General features: G+C 35.6%; 1 protein-coding gene across 1 annotated transcript; it reads right to left on the minus strand.

Moving 5' to 3' along the window:
- Positions 1-329: 329 nt before the first annotated feature.
- On the minus strand, positions 330-14,738 carry LOC134003380 (LIM zinc-binding domain-containing Nebulette-like). The gene is made up of 8 exons (XM_062442562.1): positions 14,560-14,738; positions 12,643-12,737; positions 10,581-10,665; positions 7,316-7,423; positions 5,900-6,007; positions 2,351-2,417; positions 2,159-2,247; positions 330-988 (listed from the first exon to the last, which is right to left on the minus strand). Exons 1-8 carry the CDS (start codon positions 14,626-14,628, stop codon positions 815-817), a joined length of 795 nt encoding a protein of 264 aa, XP_062298546.1. The 5' UTR covers positions 14,629-14,738; the 3' UTR covers positions 330-814.
- Positions 14,739-15,681: the final 943 nt, after the last annotated feature.

The following is a 15,681-nucleotide window of genomic DNA, read 5'->3' on the forward strand; positions in this document are numbered from 1 at the left end:
TTTTTGTGTGTGTCATGAATATGTTAACGTTTATATAAGGATTTAAAAAAAACATGGTGCTCAAGCTTAATTTTAACTTAAGAAAAACATAATTTGTAAATAAAGTTTTTTGTGTCTTATTTTAAACAACCATTTTGTGATCAGTTACACTTTTACTACATGTAGTGATTTTGATGATGTGCAATCTGTTTTTTGAATAAAGATATTGTTGTATTAATCACTGGGGTGTTTTATTATTTCCACTAAGAATGAGTGCAGTAGGAGCCATTCAAGCATATTTGGTGAATAAAAAAATAAACAATTACATGAAGTTAAATATCAAACTTTTATTTAATCAAATGAGTTAAATGATTTGTCTCTTTTCTTACTATAATATAACAAAGTTTTATGGGCTTTACAAGCAAAGTTCTTCAGATAGACATTACACAGTGACTGGATACTGAACTCAGGGCTGCCAACATTAGCATTACCTGAGAAAGGCGAATTTAAGTGTGTTAAGTAGATTTATGTGTAATTAAATATAATGTAGCTTTATTCGTTACCTTTGCTGGCTTTTTGAATGCATTTCCTCCGTCTTGCTCTCTCTTACGAGTTTCTATGACATATATGTTTCAGTATTATTGTTCTTCCCTATAGTGAAATTTCACCCACTTTAGACTTATATCACTTTCCAATTTACTTATTTTAGTAACTTCTGACAAGCAGAACCAGGCAGGGATGGTTTGGTTTTTTTTTTAAATAGCTTTTTTGTTTAGTTTGCAAAAGGTTAAATTATAGAAGAAGCCTTATTGTAGGTGGTGACAGCTGATGGGTTTCACACAGGTCGGACGTAGTTGGCAGGTAGCATTCCCCGCTGCCCCGTGCGCTGGTTGCATCCGAACACCCATCCCTCGTCTATCGGCTCCACATCCAAGATCAGATCGCCCTCCTGCAGAGAGACTTCATCTCCTTCTGCCGCTTGGTAGCTGTACAGGGCCTGGAAGCGCCTCTGAGTGAGTGGAGAGACACACACACACACACACACAGGAAATGAATAAACACAAATTCACTGGCACGTAATATAAAAAGCATGTTGAAAATCACAGATTCATTTACATTGAATTTGAACTGGATGCATAAACACACTCATGAAACATATACACTCACAGAGCTCTTTATAAGGAACACCTGTGCAATGTTTATTACTGAGGTCATAGTGGGTGGTGGTTAATTGAAACATGTTGATAATATTTTGTCCACTCCATTAACATACATGAGTGTGCACCAACAACACCCAGTAGGACCTCAAGTATAAACACACAGTAAAAATATCACCTTTCTGACAATGTCAACAAAAACTGATAATGTATAAACTTCATTAAAGTAGAATTTATGGCAGAGCTGTTGTATTAGATTACACTGTTACTAATAAAAAGCTCAGTGAGTTTGTGTGTATATATATAAATATAATGTATATATACAAGGAACAAACTAGAGCTGCAATGATTGGTCAATCATACAGAAAATTAACAGTCAAATAACAGTTTTAGTCTTTTAAAAAAAAAATTTTTTTAAGTAAAAATGCCCAAATTTTGCTGGTTCTAACTCCTTAAATATGAGGATTTTATTGTTTTCTATGAAGTCTGTGCTGGTAAACTGAATATCTTTGGATTTTAGACTGTCAGCTTGGGCTGTATGAATATATAAAGGACATTTTCCCATTATTTTTTGACATTTTATAGACAAAACAACTATTCAATCAATAATAAAAAAGCTAAAACTACACTACACATCTGTATATGTAAATATGACAAAAAAAACTACAGTATATCTATCAGGTAGCCCATCTACACTAAACACAACCAAATATGGCCAATCATTTGTGGACACCTGTTACCAGTTTAAGAGAAGTGTCCCTCTGCCTAAAACCAGGACCATAAAGAAATGAACCTCTCAGTTTGGTGTTTAAAACAGGCGTTATCACCCAAAATCAGCGTCCACCTCACTAATGAATGCTCTATCTCTGCAGCCAGGTTTCAAACTTTAATGGAAAACTTTCTTCGAAGAGTGGTGGCTGTTATAGCTGCAGATTAATGCTTATGTTTGTTTTAATTATACATTTAACAATCTCAGAAGGCCGTCCATATACTTTTTAAAATATATAGTCTATCAGTCTTACCCCTCCACTGGTCGGTGCTGCAACAGGAGGGCGAATTTGGCCGGCTGGCTGATTGAATCTTTCAGGGTTGGGTGGTTGATCTTCATAGTCTGCACACACAAACATGCACATAAATATATATATTAGGATAAATACGGTTACATTTTAGAGGAATATGTCTGAGATATGTTTGGCGACAAGGATTTAACTTACTTCTATTTTCAGGAGGAGGTGCGTCACTTCGAACCTTGCTCTTCTCAAAGTCTTCATGGTACTTAATCTGCACACACATATTTAAAAAAAAAAAACCACATGAGGGCGCTACTTCCCCAAATTTGACTCCCTAAACAGGTTTTCTCTCTCTTCTCACCATTTTAGGAGGTGCTGAGAGCTGATGAGGGCCGATATATATCTCAGGTAGAAAAAACAAAAATAAAGCTCTGACAGCGGAAGTCCTTGTACATGTTTTAAAGGAGCACTCCGCTGATTTTACACATGAAAATTCACTTTCAACTCTTTCTGAGGAGTAACAAATAAAAAATATAATAACCCTGATGATGATGTGATCAGAGTTATCTTGACAGGAAGCCTGGGGCGTGGGGTTCGAACGTGGGCATTTAGGAGGCAGGAGGGGTCTAGTTAAAAATGATATCCAGTTACATTATGGGAAATGTAGGACCCAGTGTTTCTGCCTGTGCTAAATCACTTAAGTGCTCCTTTAAATTTCTTAATTTTTTTAATAGAAAATGCATTTCAGAGACCAAAAGTTGTAATATTTCTTTCACAAGCAAATATGTGAAGTATCTGCCTCCTTCAACTTGATAATGATCCAATAAAAAGTAATATTTACACAGGCTGATCTTGTTCATTGTCATGTGTGGAACTTTTTCCATTGTGAATTTGTACTCTGTTTTTGCCCTACAGCCACATTCATTCATATTTTTCTAATTATAATAATCATAATAGCTTTTTCTCCTCCTGGTTTAAAACAGAACATGCTGTTGACAAAGTTGCTGCTCAAATATTATTAAAACCAAATTGCATTGCTCTCCATCCTCTTACACTCATTACACTTCTTATGCTCTGCTTTTCATTGAAATAATACTTGAGCTGCTTGTGCATTGTCAGCCCAGCAGGGGGGAAACAGACAGAGGGAGGAGGAGGAGGAGGAAGAGGAGGAGGAGGACACATGCACTGTAAATTTAACCAAAAGCTCCCAGCTTTTAGAGGCTGGAAGAGGGAAAAGGATGTCGATTAAGAGAAGAGAAACAGCAGCAGCCCCCCTTGTGTGCTGTTGTCCTCAACAGACCCCAGGAGGAGCAAACAGAACGAGGACTCGGTGGGAAAAAGAGGGGAGGAGAGCGACAGAGAGGGACTAAAAAAAGGCAAAACCAAGAAACCAAAAAAGAGGGAAGGAAGAAATAAAGAAAGAAAATAGCAAGAAAAAAATAAGCTAGATTTTGCCCTTTTGACATGCAGCTAATCACCCGTCATTCCTTTCTGCTACTGTGCTCTCATGAGAGAAAAAAGAGAAAGTTTCAGTGTGTGTGTGTGTGTGTGTGTTTCAGTGTGGTATGCATGTGTGTACCAGTGTGTACCAGTGTGTGTGTGTGTGTGTGTGTGTGTGTGTGCAGCAGAGAGCGGATGTTCACTTTGTGTCCACAGCTGAGAGACTTTGACCATATAGGGCATCTGCTCCTCAGCGGACGGAGAGAAATGTCTGAAATGTGCCTCTGCAGGCTCGTACTCTTGACATCCCTCCTCGACGCTGACGCCGTCGCCGTCGTCTGAAGCAGTTTGTTCTCTCTCCGCTCGCTCCTGTCACAGCTTTGCGTGGCGTGCAAGTCTGCAGATTTTTTTTTTTAATGTTCTGCACGAATCTGAGATCTTTGTTATTGCACAGTGATGTTTTTTCCTGTTGTGTGTTAGGAAACGGTAATGGCTCATTTCATATCATTAGACCTGCTGCTTGTTTTTGTCATTTACAGACAGAAAAATGCTCCATCACTTTTGGAGTATTTTACAACTTCAAGATGTTTCAGTTTACATTAATGAGGAGTCTCTTTTATCAGCAGAAATTAGGGGAAATTTAGCAAGTAAAGGGAAAGAAGTGAGGCTGTAATATCATTAAACTGATGAATTGCTGTGTCCCCTGGGTTACTGTAGGAAGCAGTGCAGGACTCATTTTAAAGAGGACATATTATGCTTTCTTAAGGTTTTGTATTATTTGTATACTGTTACTATACTAGTCATCTATCTAATCAATGCAGTGTCTGATTTCTATGTTAAACATGCTAAAAGTTTAAAAAACATTTAAGCTTGAGGCCCTGAACGCATCATTTGCAATGTTTTCATTCTACCTTGCAGCTGTCATCAGCTCATCACGCATGCCCATAAACGGTCATCCATTCCAGCCTAATACTAATAATAATAGTAATAAAAATACTAATAATAACTTCATTTATATAGCACTCTTCAAAATGTTACACAATGAAGATTTATGAAAAAGAATCAATCATGATTATTAAATTAGATTCTTTGTCGCCACTACAGCTGTTCAAAGGTCTCATCTCAGACTTTGATGTTTAAATGATTTTAACTTTTTAAACCATAACAAGAAATGAGGCTGAGATAAAATCAATAAACTGATGAACTGCTGTGTGCCCTGAGCCCTGCCCTGCGACTATATGAGGCAGTGAAGGACTGTTACTATACTGCATCTAATCAACGCAGTGTCTGACATCTAAGTTAAACATGGTAAAAGCCCATAAATGGTCGCCCATCCCATAGCCTTGTAATAATAATAATAATAACTTTATATATAATCAATTAATCAATCAAAGTACTGTTTGGGGGGGGGGGCTCTTTCATACCATCAGCCATCAGACTGTTCAACACCACAGCTCCCAGTACCTCTCACTAAAAAAGACTGATGCTCTCCTTACTATTTAATCCCAAGAACGTTGCACACATGTATAAAATCTCAGGAGCTTCTGCATATTGCACTTTTATATTGCAGATTTATTTACACAGAGATTGTTTACTATATATAGTATTTTATTTTATTAATCACTTTACGCTACTTTCCTCCCAAGGAATTTATCAATAAAGATACATCTCATCTTATCTTATAATATAAAAATAATATTAGATTCTTTATTGCCACTACAGCTGTTCAAAGTCCTCATTTATTTTCTTTTGTTTACCCACCTAATATCGTTTTTTCATTGTTGTTTCTTTAAAACATTGTAAATGAGGATTCCTCCTCAGTGGTCTTTTGAGGTAAAAATAAAGGTTAGTAGTAATAATAATAACATCATAAATCAGTAAAACCAATAAACTAAAACATGAAATAGAGATAAAATATATAAAAACAGCAAAAAAGAAAAGAGGAATACATTTTAAAAAACTATAAGACCTTTGTATGTATGTTTGCCTTCCATGTGTTGTTTGCGTTGTCCACTGTCATATTTCAGCTCAGACATGACAGATGTGGACATTTCAAGTTAAGAATGAGAAAATATAATGAAAAGTAATCTGCTTCTGGGTGGGCTCATCAGGAGGGCGGCCTTAAACAGACAGGACTGAGGAGCTGCATAAAGAGCCAGTATAAGATAAATAAGGAGTTTTTCTGTGTAATTCATGCAAAGATATTCCAGTAGAGCATCAGATTAAAAATATAGACCTATACATGTGCATATGTCCGCTTTAAGATGTTTTTAGTGTTTTTTTGTGTATGTTTGTCAGAGGGATGAGACTTACGTTACTGATCTGGTCTTGCGTCTTCTTCACTCTCTGCATCTCCGGAGTGTCGACCACCACACTGAAACCTTTCCCCTTGCTCTTTTCAAAGTCCTCCTTGTAAAGAGCCTGAAATGTACAATTCATTCAAATGTCAAAAACTAGCATCAATTATATTTAAAAAGGAATAGTTTGATATTTTTTCAGGAAATTGGCTTATTCACTTTCTTGCCGAGTTAGATGAGAAGATCGATTGCACTAGCGTATCAAATCTGTCCATTAAATATGAAGCAGCTACTTAGCTTAGCTTAGCTTAGCGTAAAGACTGGAAATAAGTGGAAACAGCAAGTGTGGCTCCATTCAAATGTACCAAAATCCACCTAATAGCACCTGTTATGCTAACTAATGATACTTTACATCGAATTTGTTTAATCTGCACAAAAATGTAAGTGTAAAAACTTAGCTTTAAAGATGCTAGTGGGCAGATGTTGTAACCTTTAGACAGAGCCACTGCTTCCTGTCTTTGTGCTACGCTGAGCTAATCGACAGTTGGCTGCAGCTTCATATTTAATAAACAGATACGAGAGCGCTAACTATCTTCTGATCTCAAAAAAATGCAAATAAGCATTTTTTTAGGCACAAAAATGTCAAACTATTCCTTTAAAATTGCCGACAAAGACACAACAGGAGGGAAGTTTCATTAGATTAGTTATATCTTAAATTCATGCATGTTTTTTTTTCTCTTCACTTTTGAGGAAAATGGGTTAATTAAACGAGTAACAAGCTGCATTCACGGCATATCACGAGACCAGCTGCATGACATCTTGTTGTTAGTCGGGCAAAAAACTTACGTTATGTTACTTATGTATGTTACTTCTAATTTCCACTCGGACATTGACTCTCAGCCTTTTTTGCTTAAGACTGCTCAAATATGAAGTAAGGCCTACTTGCAGTTAAATTATAAACCTACATGTTACATAAATTGCGAGCAGTTCAATCAATCTGTGGTAAATGGTAAAAAAATATGCTGTATTTCACAAGAACAAACTAAAGATTCAAGAAATGAACGTAATTTGGAGTAAAATAATCTTAATTTTTCTTATTTGCTTGCATCTCATGATTCCTTCCTGAAAGTTGGGCATCTCTGCACCTAAAAGCTATTTTTTTTGTCATTAGTCAGTCAGCAACATTACATTTGACATAACCTGAATGCAGCATCAGATCTAAAGCACTTGGGAATGATATGAGACACACAATGTTACATGGGAAGTGCATGCAGACACACATACACAGGTAGAGGTAGAGGTTGGAAAGACATGATATAATGAATCTTTTATGATGTAACTGTTATGACTTAAACATGAATGAAGAAACGGAGGTTCGGTGTTAGATTGTTTTTTCGACGGTCGGCGGGTTTCGGAGGCGAGCCGGACATACGTGACTGATCTGGTCCTGGGTCTTCTTCACTCTCTGCATCTCCGGAGTGTCGGCCACCACGCTGAAACCTTTCCCCTTGCTCTTTTCAAAGTCCTCCTTATAGAGCGCCTGAGAATTGTCATTTCACCAGGATTTAAGGAAACTCTCTTAAACTTTTACTTTTTTCTTTTCAAATAACTAAAACTATAAGGTTAGATGTTATGAAGTTGCATGCACACTTTTACTAAATCTGTACATTAACACATATATATTAGACTTAAACTCAAATCTGTCTGATTGCCTTGTTTAGGAAGATTAGGCCTCGGGGAAACACTTTGTTGAATCTGAACAAGCTAAATGTTTATTTGAAAGTAAATCACAGATTGCCACACATACACACACACACACACACACACACACACACACACACACACACACACACACACACACACACACACACACACACAAGTGAGTCACAATCTTGCTATGAGGAATATGCCGTCTCAGTGAGTGAGCCCGACTGCCGAGACTTTTATGGTTATAAACAATGAACTGGGTTGGTTGGATGAGATGAGAGGAAAGGACAGAGAGAGAGAGAGAGAGAGAGAGAGAGAGAGAGAGAGAGAGAGAGAGAGAGAGAGAGAGAGAAAAAAGAGAGAGAGAGAGAGAGAGAGAGAGGGACAGAGAGAGAGAGAGAGAGAGAGAGAGGGAGAGAGAGAGAGAAAGAAAGAGAGAGAGAGAGAGAGAGAGAGAGAGAGAGAGAGAGAGGGAGAGACAGAGAGGAGGACACAGCCTTTGGGTGTAAATTTGATCATGATGTTATCATAACAATCATGTAATTCAATAACAATGTTATGTTATATGATTGTTTAAAATGGTTTTAACCAAAAATGGAACCGGTCTCGCTTAGTTTTTGTGGTTCCATCAGGTGCTTGTTTCAGATGTTCACTGTAGATTCAACAAAAGCTGCTTAAAGTCAGCTTAAACTTTCACTTATTTTAACGTTTTTACATTGTGTTTCATGAAAATCACTGCTCTCGTTTGTGGTTCCAACTACATATTTTGGTAATGATGAACAGGAAGTGTGTTTTCTTTGTGCATGTTCACAGATAAACACAGAAAAAACAGGACAATGTTGATGCATTTAAAGAAACAGTTGGAGAATACTCTTCTTTGCTTTGTTGCAGAGAGTTAGATTCAAAGATTTAAACCGCTCTCAAATCTGCCCATTAAACACGAACACAGCCAGCAGCTGTTTGGTCCTTCACAAGCTGGATGTAATATTCTCCATATTACTTCCACATGTAATCCTCTCCGATTTTGCCGCAGTGAGAACAAATGTCAAATGAGTCAGTTTGAGACGGCAGGAATTTGTTTGGAAAGCTGCATTCGATTATAGCTTGTATTTAGATAATCAGTTACTATTTATTAAGCATATGTAACTGTGCGCTAAATGTAAAGCTACAACCAGCAGCGGGCTAGCTTAGCTTAGCCTGGCTTTGACCACAGGTAACAAAAACAGCTTTCCAAAACCTACAAAGCTAAAAAAATTAACATGTTTTATCTTTTTGTTTAATTTGTGCAAAAAAAAAAAGTGTAAAATCTAGAAACTAGGGGTAGCTATACGACTATTTCTTGGCCGGTTGCTCTGATAAACCAATCAGTGGTAAAAACAGGAGTAATCAATGCAACATGTGAGCTCTTATCTTCAGTGATTAACCTCCACTTCTTTTATGAACAATTAATTATCCAAAAACTTAAGTTGCAACTAAATCTCCCAAATTACAACTGTGCTGCAGATTCTTTATAATACATGAAACATAATTTGAGTATTTAAAAAAAGAATAGCTCACTATTTTGGGAGCTACACCTAACCCTCCTGATTCTGTGCTGCCATTAAGACATTTTAAAATTGGTTTCAAAACAGTATCATGTCTTAAATTTGACATCTACCAGTCAATGATAATCCATCAGCTAATCATCATATGTTCTTCTAATCTTAAATTTAGTTAAAATAATTCATAATTTCTGCCTTTTTAGCTAAAAAATGAAGTATAATTGCATTTAATGAAGCTTCTTGACCATGATTTCCAAAAATATGTGTAAAACCTGTAGTAAGTGAGCTAATAGATCTAACACATAACTTATACCTTATGCTTTATAACAATCAAACCTGGGAGGACAAAAGTTGCACGGTCGACAGTCAGACAACAGGAGGGTTAATTACATACCTCCTCATAGTTACTAGTGTTAAATAAAGGAGCTTGAGCAGCAGCTGTTTAGCTTAGCTTTGCATAAAGACTGGAAGCAAAGGCAAACAGCTAGCCTGACCCTTTCCAAAAGTAAAAAAAATATGGCTACCAGCGCCTCTAAAGCTGACTGATTCATGATGCTGTACTCCTGTTTGCTTCATCTGTAAACAAACTGAAATGTAAACATGACATTTATTTGGTTTTAGGGGGCGTTACAGCAGTTTATCCATCTGCCCGGCACTAATATGCAGTCCATGCAGCACATATGAGACTTCTAGGTTGGTAGTTTCTCTATATCTAACAGGTACAGATTGCTGTGCTTATAAAAAAAATAGTATTTTCTGCACAAATGAATAGCTTTTGACTTTAATAGTATTTGATTTTAAGTCGATAAATGCAGGCGAAGATAATTTTAGCTTCCAAATGCTGAGCGACAAAAGAATCCTTAAATATAATTACAAACTGAAAAGTAATCTCTTTAATTTAGTTTTGCTCAACTTGGAGGACTAAACCCTTTGATCAGGTTAGATTTTCTGGCTCCAACAGTGTGATTAAGCTTAAGAAGCTTAAATATAGTGAAACAGTGAAGGCAACCAGGGAGACTGAGATGAACCAGCACCTCACACGCTAAAGAGAGAGGCAAAAGAAACTAGTTTGATCTTAAAAAATAGTTAGCAATTTCCAATTTATGATCAAGAAACTTAAAAATAAAGGATTTCGCTTGTTTTCATTTTAAAAAGGACAGATTCTAGACTCAAATCTTCACGCACAAGTTAATCTTTAGTGTCCTCTCATTTTAGTATTTGTCTCATTTGATTTAATCATCCTCGTCTCCTGTTGAGAGACAGATAAGAGAGGTGAGCGAAGGAGACAGCTAACAGACGGAAACACACACAGAATCGTGATGACGTAACGTGATTAGGAGCGGTATCTCTGCGGGTGGAGAGGAAAAAAACCAGAGAGACTGAGCAGGAATGATAGCAGAGACAGGCGAGAGAGCGAGAAGGAGGAGACGGATCTGAGGAGCGTCTGACCTGGCTATTGAGCATGGTCTGTTGTTTGAGACGCAGGTTCTCGGGGGTGTCGGTCACTATAGTGAAGGAGGTTTTGGGGTAATGCCTGCAAGAAAACAAAAAAGAAGCACAATAAGGGAAAAATTAGTGATTTACACTTAACATAAAGCCTGATGTGTATCATTTAAATGCCACATCTGATCTTATTTTAGGTAAAAAGAATGTATATTATTAATCATGATGCACTGCAATCAAAAGTATTTCGCTCTTGTAAAATATAGAAAGTAAAAATGGAGCTTGACCGATAATTATTAGCCAATATTGGCCTATCCCAGATATATCGTATCGGTGTATATGTTATTCGATATGTGCCAATATATTTTTTATATTTTATATTTATAAGATAAAGGCAGCACTTTATGTATATTTGATATTTTTTTCTTAATTTAAGTTTATTTATTTATTTTTGGTCTATTTTTGTGTGTGTTATGTAATTATTTCTAATTATTTCTAATGATTTAATTGGCAGGAAAGTCTTCTGTTTCAGTGCACTGATGTCATTTCTGTCAGTAAAATAATACAAATTAATAATAATAAAATGTATTTAAAGAATAAAAGTTAGTGTTAAACTGTAAAAATATTTTCCTCCATTACTTACCTTTGTTACAAGTGTTTAATATTTAAAGGATCATTGCAAAAAATAAAATAAAATGTCTATTCATGTATATATAAAGAATATTGACATCCCTAATTACTCCCTAATATCGGTATTGGCATCGGCCCCAAAAGTCCAATATCAGTCTGGCTCTATTTTATTATTTTTTTAATGCTCATTTGTAAATATTTTGGTTATAATGACCCTGCTGACCCCCAGTATCCGTATTTTGTTGTTGTTGTTTTTTTGAGTCATGTGACAATCTTAAATTACAACCTTCTGGACTCTTTTATTATCACTCTTGTTTCACACTTTAGGTTCTATTTGGGATCCTTATTTTATCAAAAAGTTTAAATTTGATCTGATATTTTTATTTTAACAAAGATTAACATAGATTTGTTTTAATTTCAGTTATACTTGGATATAACACTTAAGTTTTATGAATTATGGTTTTCTGTGTAGTATTTTAGACGATTCCTACAACTAGAGAAATAAAACTGTAGAGATGCAAAATGATGGATATATTTAAAGATTTTTTGAGTATGAATATATATTCTTCTTTGGGGTTCAAATCTTCATGTGATAATCTAATAATTAAAATCTTTGTATTTTTCCCCTTTATTTAATTATTATAATGTATTTCTTCTGCTACAAACTTTGTTATCTATATTCATATAGATTTACTTATTATGTAGGTTTATTTTTCAATCTTGATATGTGTGGCTGTTTTGTAATTAACCAACTGGAATTCAAGTATTGATTAATCATCCGGTGATGCAATCAGTTTTAAACATTAAAACATGAATTATCTACAAATAAATTAGAACAAAATACAAATAAATCATAGCGATATCTCTGCTTTGTTGTAATGAAAGTAAAAAAATGTGCATCTTTTGGGACTGGGATATGTATGATTTCTTTAATTCACATACAAAAGCAAATTTAGAGTGTTTTCCTATTCTTTCTTTTTCATTATTTACTATTTTAAGGGCCCAGCACCCAGTTTTCATGGTATTATCACGAGTTAAGCCTGTTATATATTATTTTTTTATGCAATAAAAAAGGGCAAACTCTCAAATCACATGATTTCATGTGTCTGTTCACACTTCCTTTTTCCATCACTTTTAAACACTGCAGCTCCCACTGACCATCTGTTTGCCTCGACTGCTTTCGGAAATGAATGTCTAACTCCTGTCGTTTCCAAAGAATGAAAACTTTTGCTTTTTCTTGCAGTTAAATGACAAGAATATTACGAATTTTGGAGGAAGGTGTTGAAATGTTTAAATGTGATCTCCAGAAGTTTGCAACCTTCCTTGTTGGCAGCCTGGATGTCACGGCCGCGCTATTTAATAGTTCAAAAATGCTTTCATATAAATTAGATTTGAGGTATGTAGTCATTGAATCATCGGGATGATCAGCGACACTCACATACTGCAGTAAGGTTTCTTCTCAAAGCCTTTGTAGTTGTTCATGCTCAGGGCCATCTTGCATACCTCACAGCTGAAGCAACCTTTGTGCCAGTTCTAAAGAGAAGGAGAGAGAGAGAGAGAGAGAGAGAGAGAGAGAGAGAGAGAGAGAGAGAGAGAAAGAGAAAGGGAGCAAAAAATGTCAGTATGACTTCTTAATTACAACAAAATGAAGCTCTATCCATCACAATAAAAACATCCTGACGGGCCTGTTTGTTCAGACATGCAGATGATGATTACTTCGATGCAACTTGTAGTGGGAAAATGTTCTTTACTGCTCTACATGAGAGTACAGCTGTGCTCGTGGTCAGTTTTTCCCATCTCTGCACTTGAACAAATGCCAGTAAGAGGCGGTTAGAGTGAATGACACGACATTGTGTGAAGGAATATTGTATATTCAGACACATACTAAAAACCTGTAGTGCATTTACTGTAACCCAACTTAAACAGTGATCTATTTACATGATTATTTAATTGGGTTAAGGTCCAATAATATGTGTGGTTGCCATCTAGGGTCAACATAGTGGCCCAAAACAAAAAGAGACCATAGCAATGCAAATTAATGCAAATGTCATAACTTTGCAGGGTTGTAACATGATTGCTGTTTGTCTAAAAGTGTGTAATATTTCAACAATTTTCTATTAATTGTGCATAAAAATTAGTTTCCTATGTGGTTTACTATGTGTGACATTTGTGATACATTCACTGACTCAGAAGAAATCAGAATGTTTTAAAGACACAAGTAATCCAACTCTATTTATAAGGTTATTTTGCATTGATTTGGTCATTGAGTTGATTAAATTAACCCAAGCTGTTGCTGTAATCGGAGCTTCGAATTTATCTGTTTATAGTCACATTATCACTGTATATCTTAACAAGCTGATAATGAGGGAGACGCACGCACACACACACACACACACGCGCACGCACACACACACACACACACACACACACACACACACACACACACACACACACACACACACACACACACACACACACAAACACACACACTTACTTTTGTACTTTCATTTTTTGAGATGTGTGACTGATGCTTATCCACTGGATGTGGTTTTTTTCTTCTCATGACTCTCTTCATATGTGTGTATGTATTAAAAATAATCATATGTGTGCACACTTAATAACCACATAATGACCCAGATCATTTCATATAGAGGTAAAGCATCAAAGCATCAAAATGGTGTTTATTGCATTAAGTGTGCAAAAGAAAAAGTATGCACCTTTATGAAAAATAAAAAAAGACATTGTTGATTTTGAAGTATCATCAGATAGCTTACTTTTGTACTTTCATTTTTTGAGGTGTGTGGCTGATGTTTATTCACCACATGCGTTTTTTTCTTCTCATGACTCTCTTCATATGTGTGCATGTATTAAAAATAATCATATGTGTGCACACTTAATAACCACATAATGACCCAGATCATGTCATATAGAGGTAAAGAATCAAAGCATCAAAATGGTGTATGGCACTATTGCATAAAGTATGCAAAAGAAAAAGTATGCACCTTTATGAAAAATACTAAAAGACATTGTTGATATTGAAGTATTATCAGATAGCAGAGTCTGCCCATATAGTAATGAGCATCTTTGTTCTTTGTAAAACATTTTGACAACTTCTAAACAATTGATTTTAATCTTATTTGCTGATTTGCAAGTTAAAAGTAGAGAAAAAGAACTCCAATGGGAGTTATTTCTTTAATAAGCTCATACCTTCTAAAAATAGGTATAACATTCAAATTTGAACTTTTCCCATAGGAATATGATTATATAGTGTATACATTGGAGGCTATTATCAGTGTAATTTTTGAATATTACATAGTGATATTTGGTGAGTGGGCTAAAAGTTTTATCACCTTACCTTATCAAGGCAGTTTATTTTTTCTGTTGGGTAAACTGGTTTGCTGCATCTTCCACAGGGCGGGTTCATGATGGCGCAGGGACTCCTCACACCCCAAAAAACAAAACAAAAACTTACTGATCCAGTCAAAAAAACAATCAGCACCACAATCACAGCACCACTCACATCAGCCGACCTCCTCTTCGCCTACAGGCATTTCAATTAATATACAGAGGCGACCTCAAGGCGAGGAGGAGTCAAGCTGCAGTACGAAACCCTTACGGTGCATTCATGAAACGTAGGATATAGAAAGCTTGACTTGTTGTGTGTGGACAATAAGTTACCAGACAGACGTGGGAATGACATGCATGTTCTCTAAACCAGTAGATTTTTAGTAGATGATACATTACTCTCATGTAAAGGTCTATACTACAATTTTGAATTCTTAAAATAATCCAGAATAAACATTTGAGCAAAAATCGTTCATTCTTATTGATATATGAGGGTAAATGTAAATGCTGCCTATTTTGTATTGCTCAGGTAGAGCTTGTAAAATTAAGATTATATTAAAAATCTTTACTTTTGAGTTTTGAGATGTTTTAGGCTACTCATCCCTGTGAAATATTATAAATTACGTTTTTTTCTGTTGAGTACATGAATGCAGCGTCAAATGCATTAAGGCGAATCAGTAATAACCTTATAAGGAGTAGCAAGTTACACGGAATATATCAGATTTAAAAACAGCAAGAGTTACTTTACCATAGCATAAAACTTACACTGATAAATTTAGGTTGGGCTCTTTAGACACACATGGCAACAAAACTCTAATTTTCATTAAAACACTGTTCAGAAAAATGAAGGTAAAACAGAAAAGGAGGTGAATATTTAAACAGTTTCAACACATTTTTTTATGAGAATGGATTAAAAAATGAATACACCTAGATGTAAACAGAACAAATAGTATGTTGTAAAGATTTGATGGCCATAAATGAGGCTTCAGTATCTCTTAAAATTAGTGTATTTGGCGCCATCTGCTGGACATAATGATAACCGGATCTGCCATCTTGTCTTTTTTTTACTGTGACCGTCAACAACTAAATGTTACAGTTTAAATAAATTGTCGTCTTGTGGTGCAAATTAAAC

This window comes from Scomber scombrus, chromosome 21 (genome assembly GCF_963691925.1).
Source record: "Scomber scombrus chromosome 21, fScoSco1.1, whole genome shotgun sequence".
Classification (NCBI taxonomy): domain Eukaryota; kingdom Metazoa; phylum Chordata; class Actinopteri; order Scombriformes; family Scombridae; genus Scomber; species Scomber scombrus.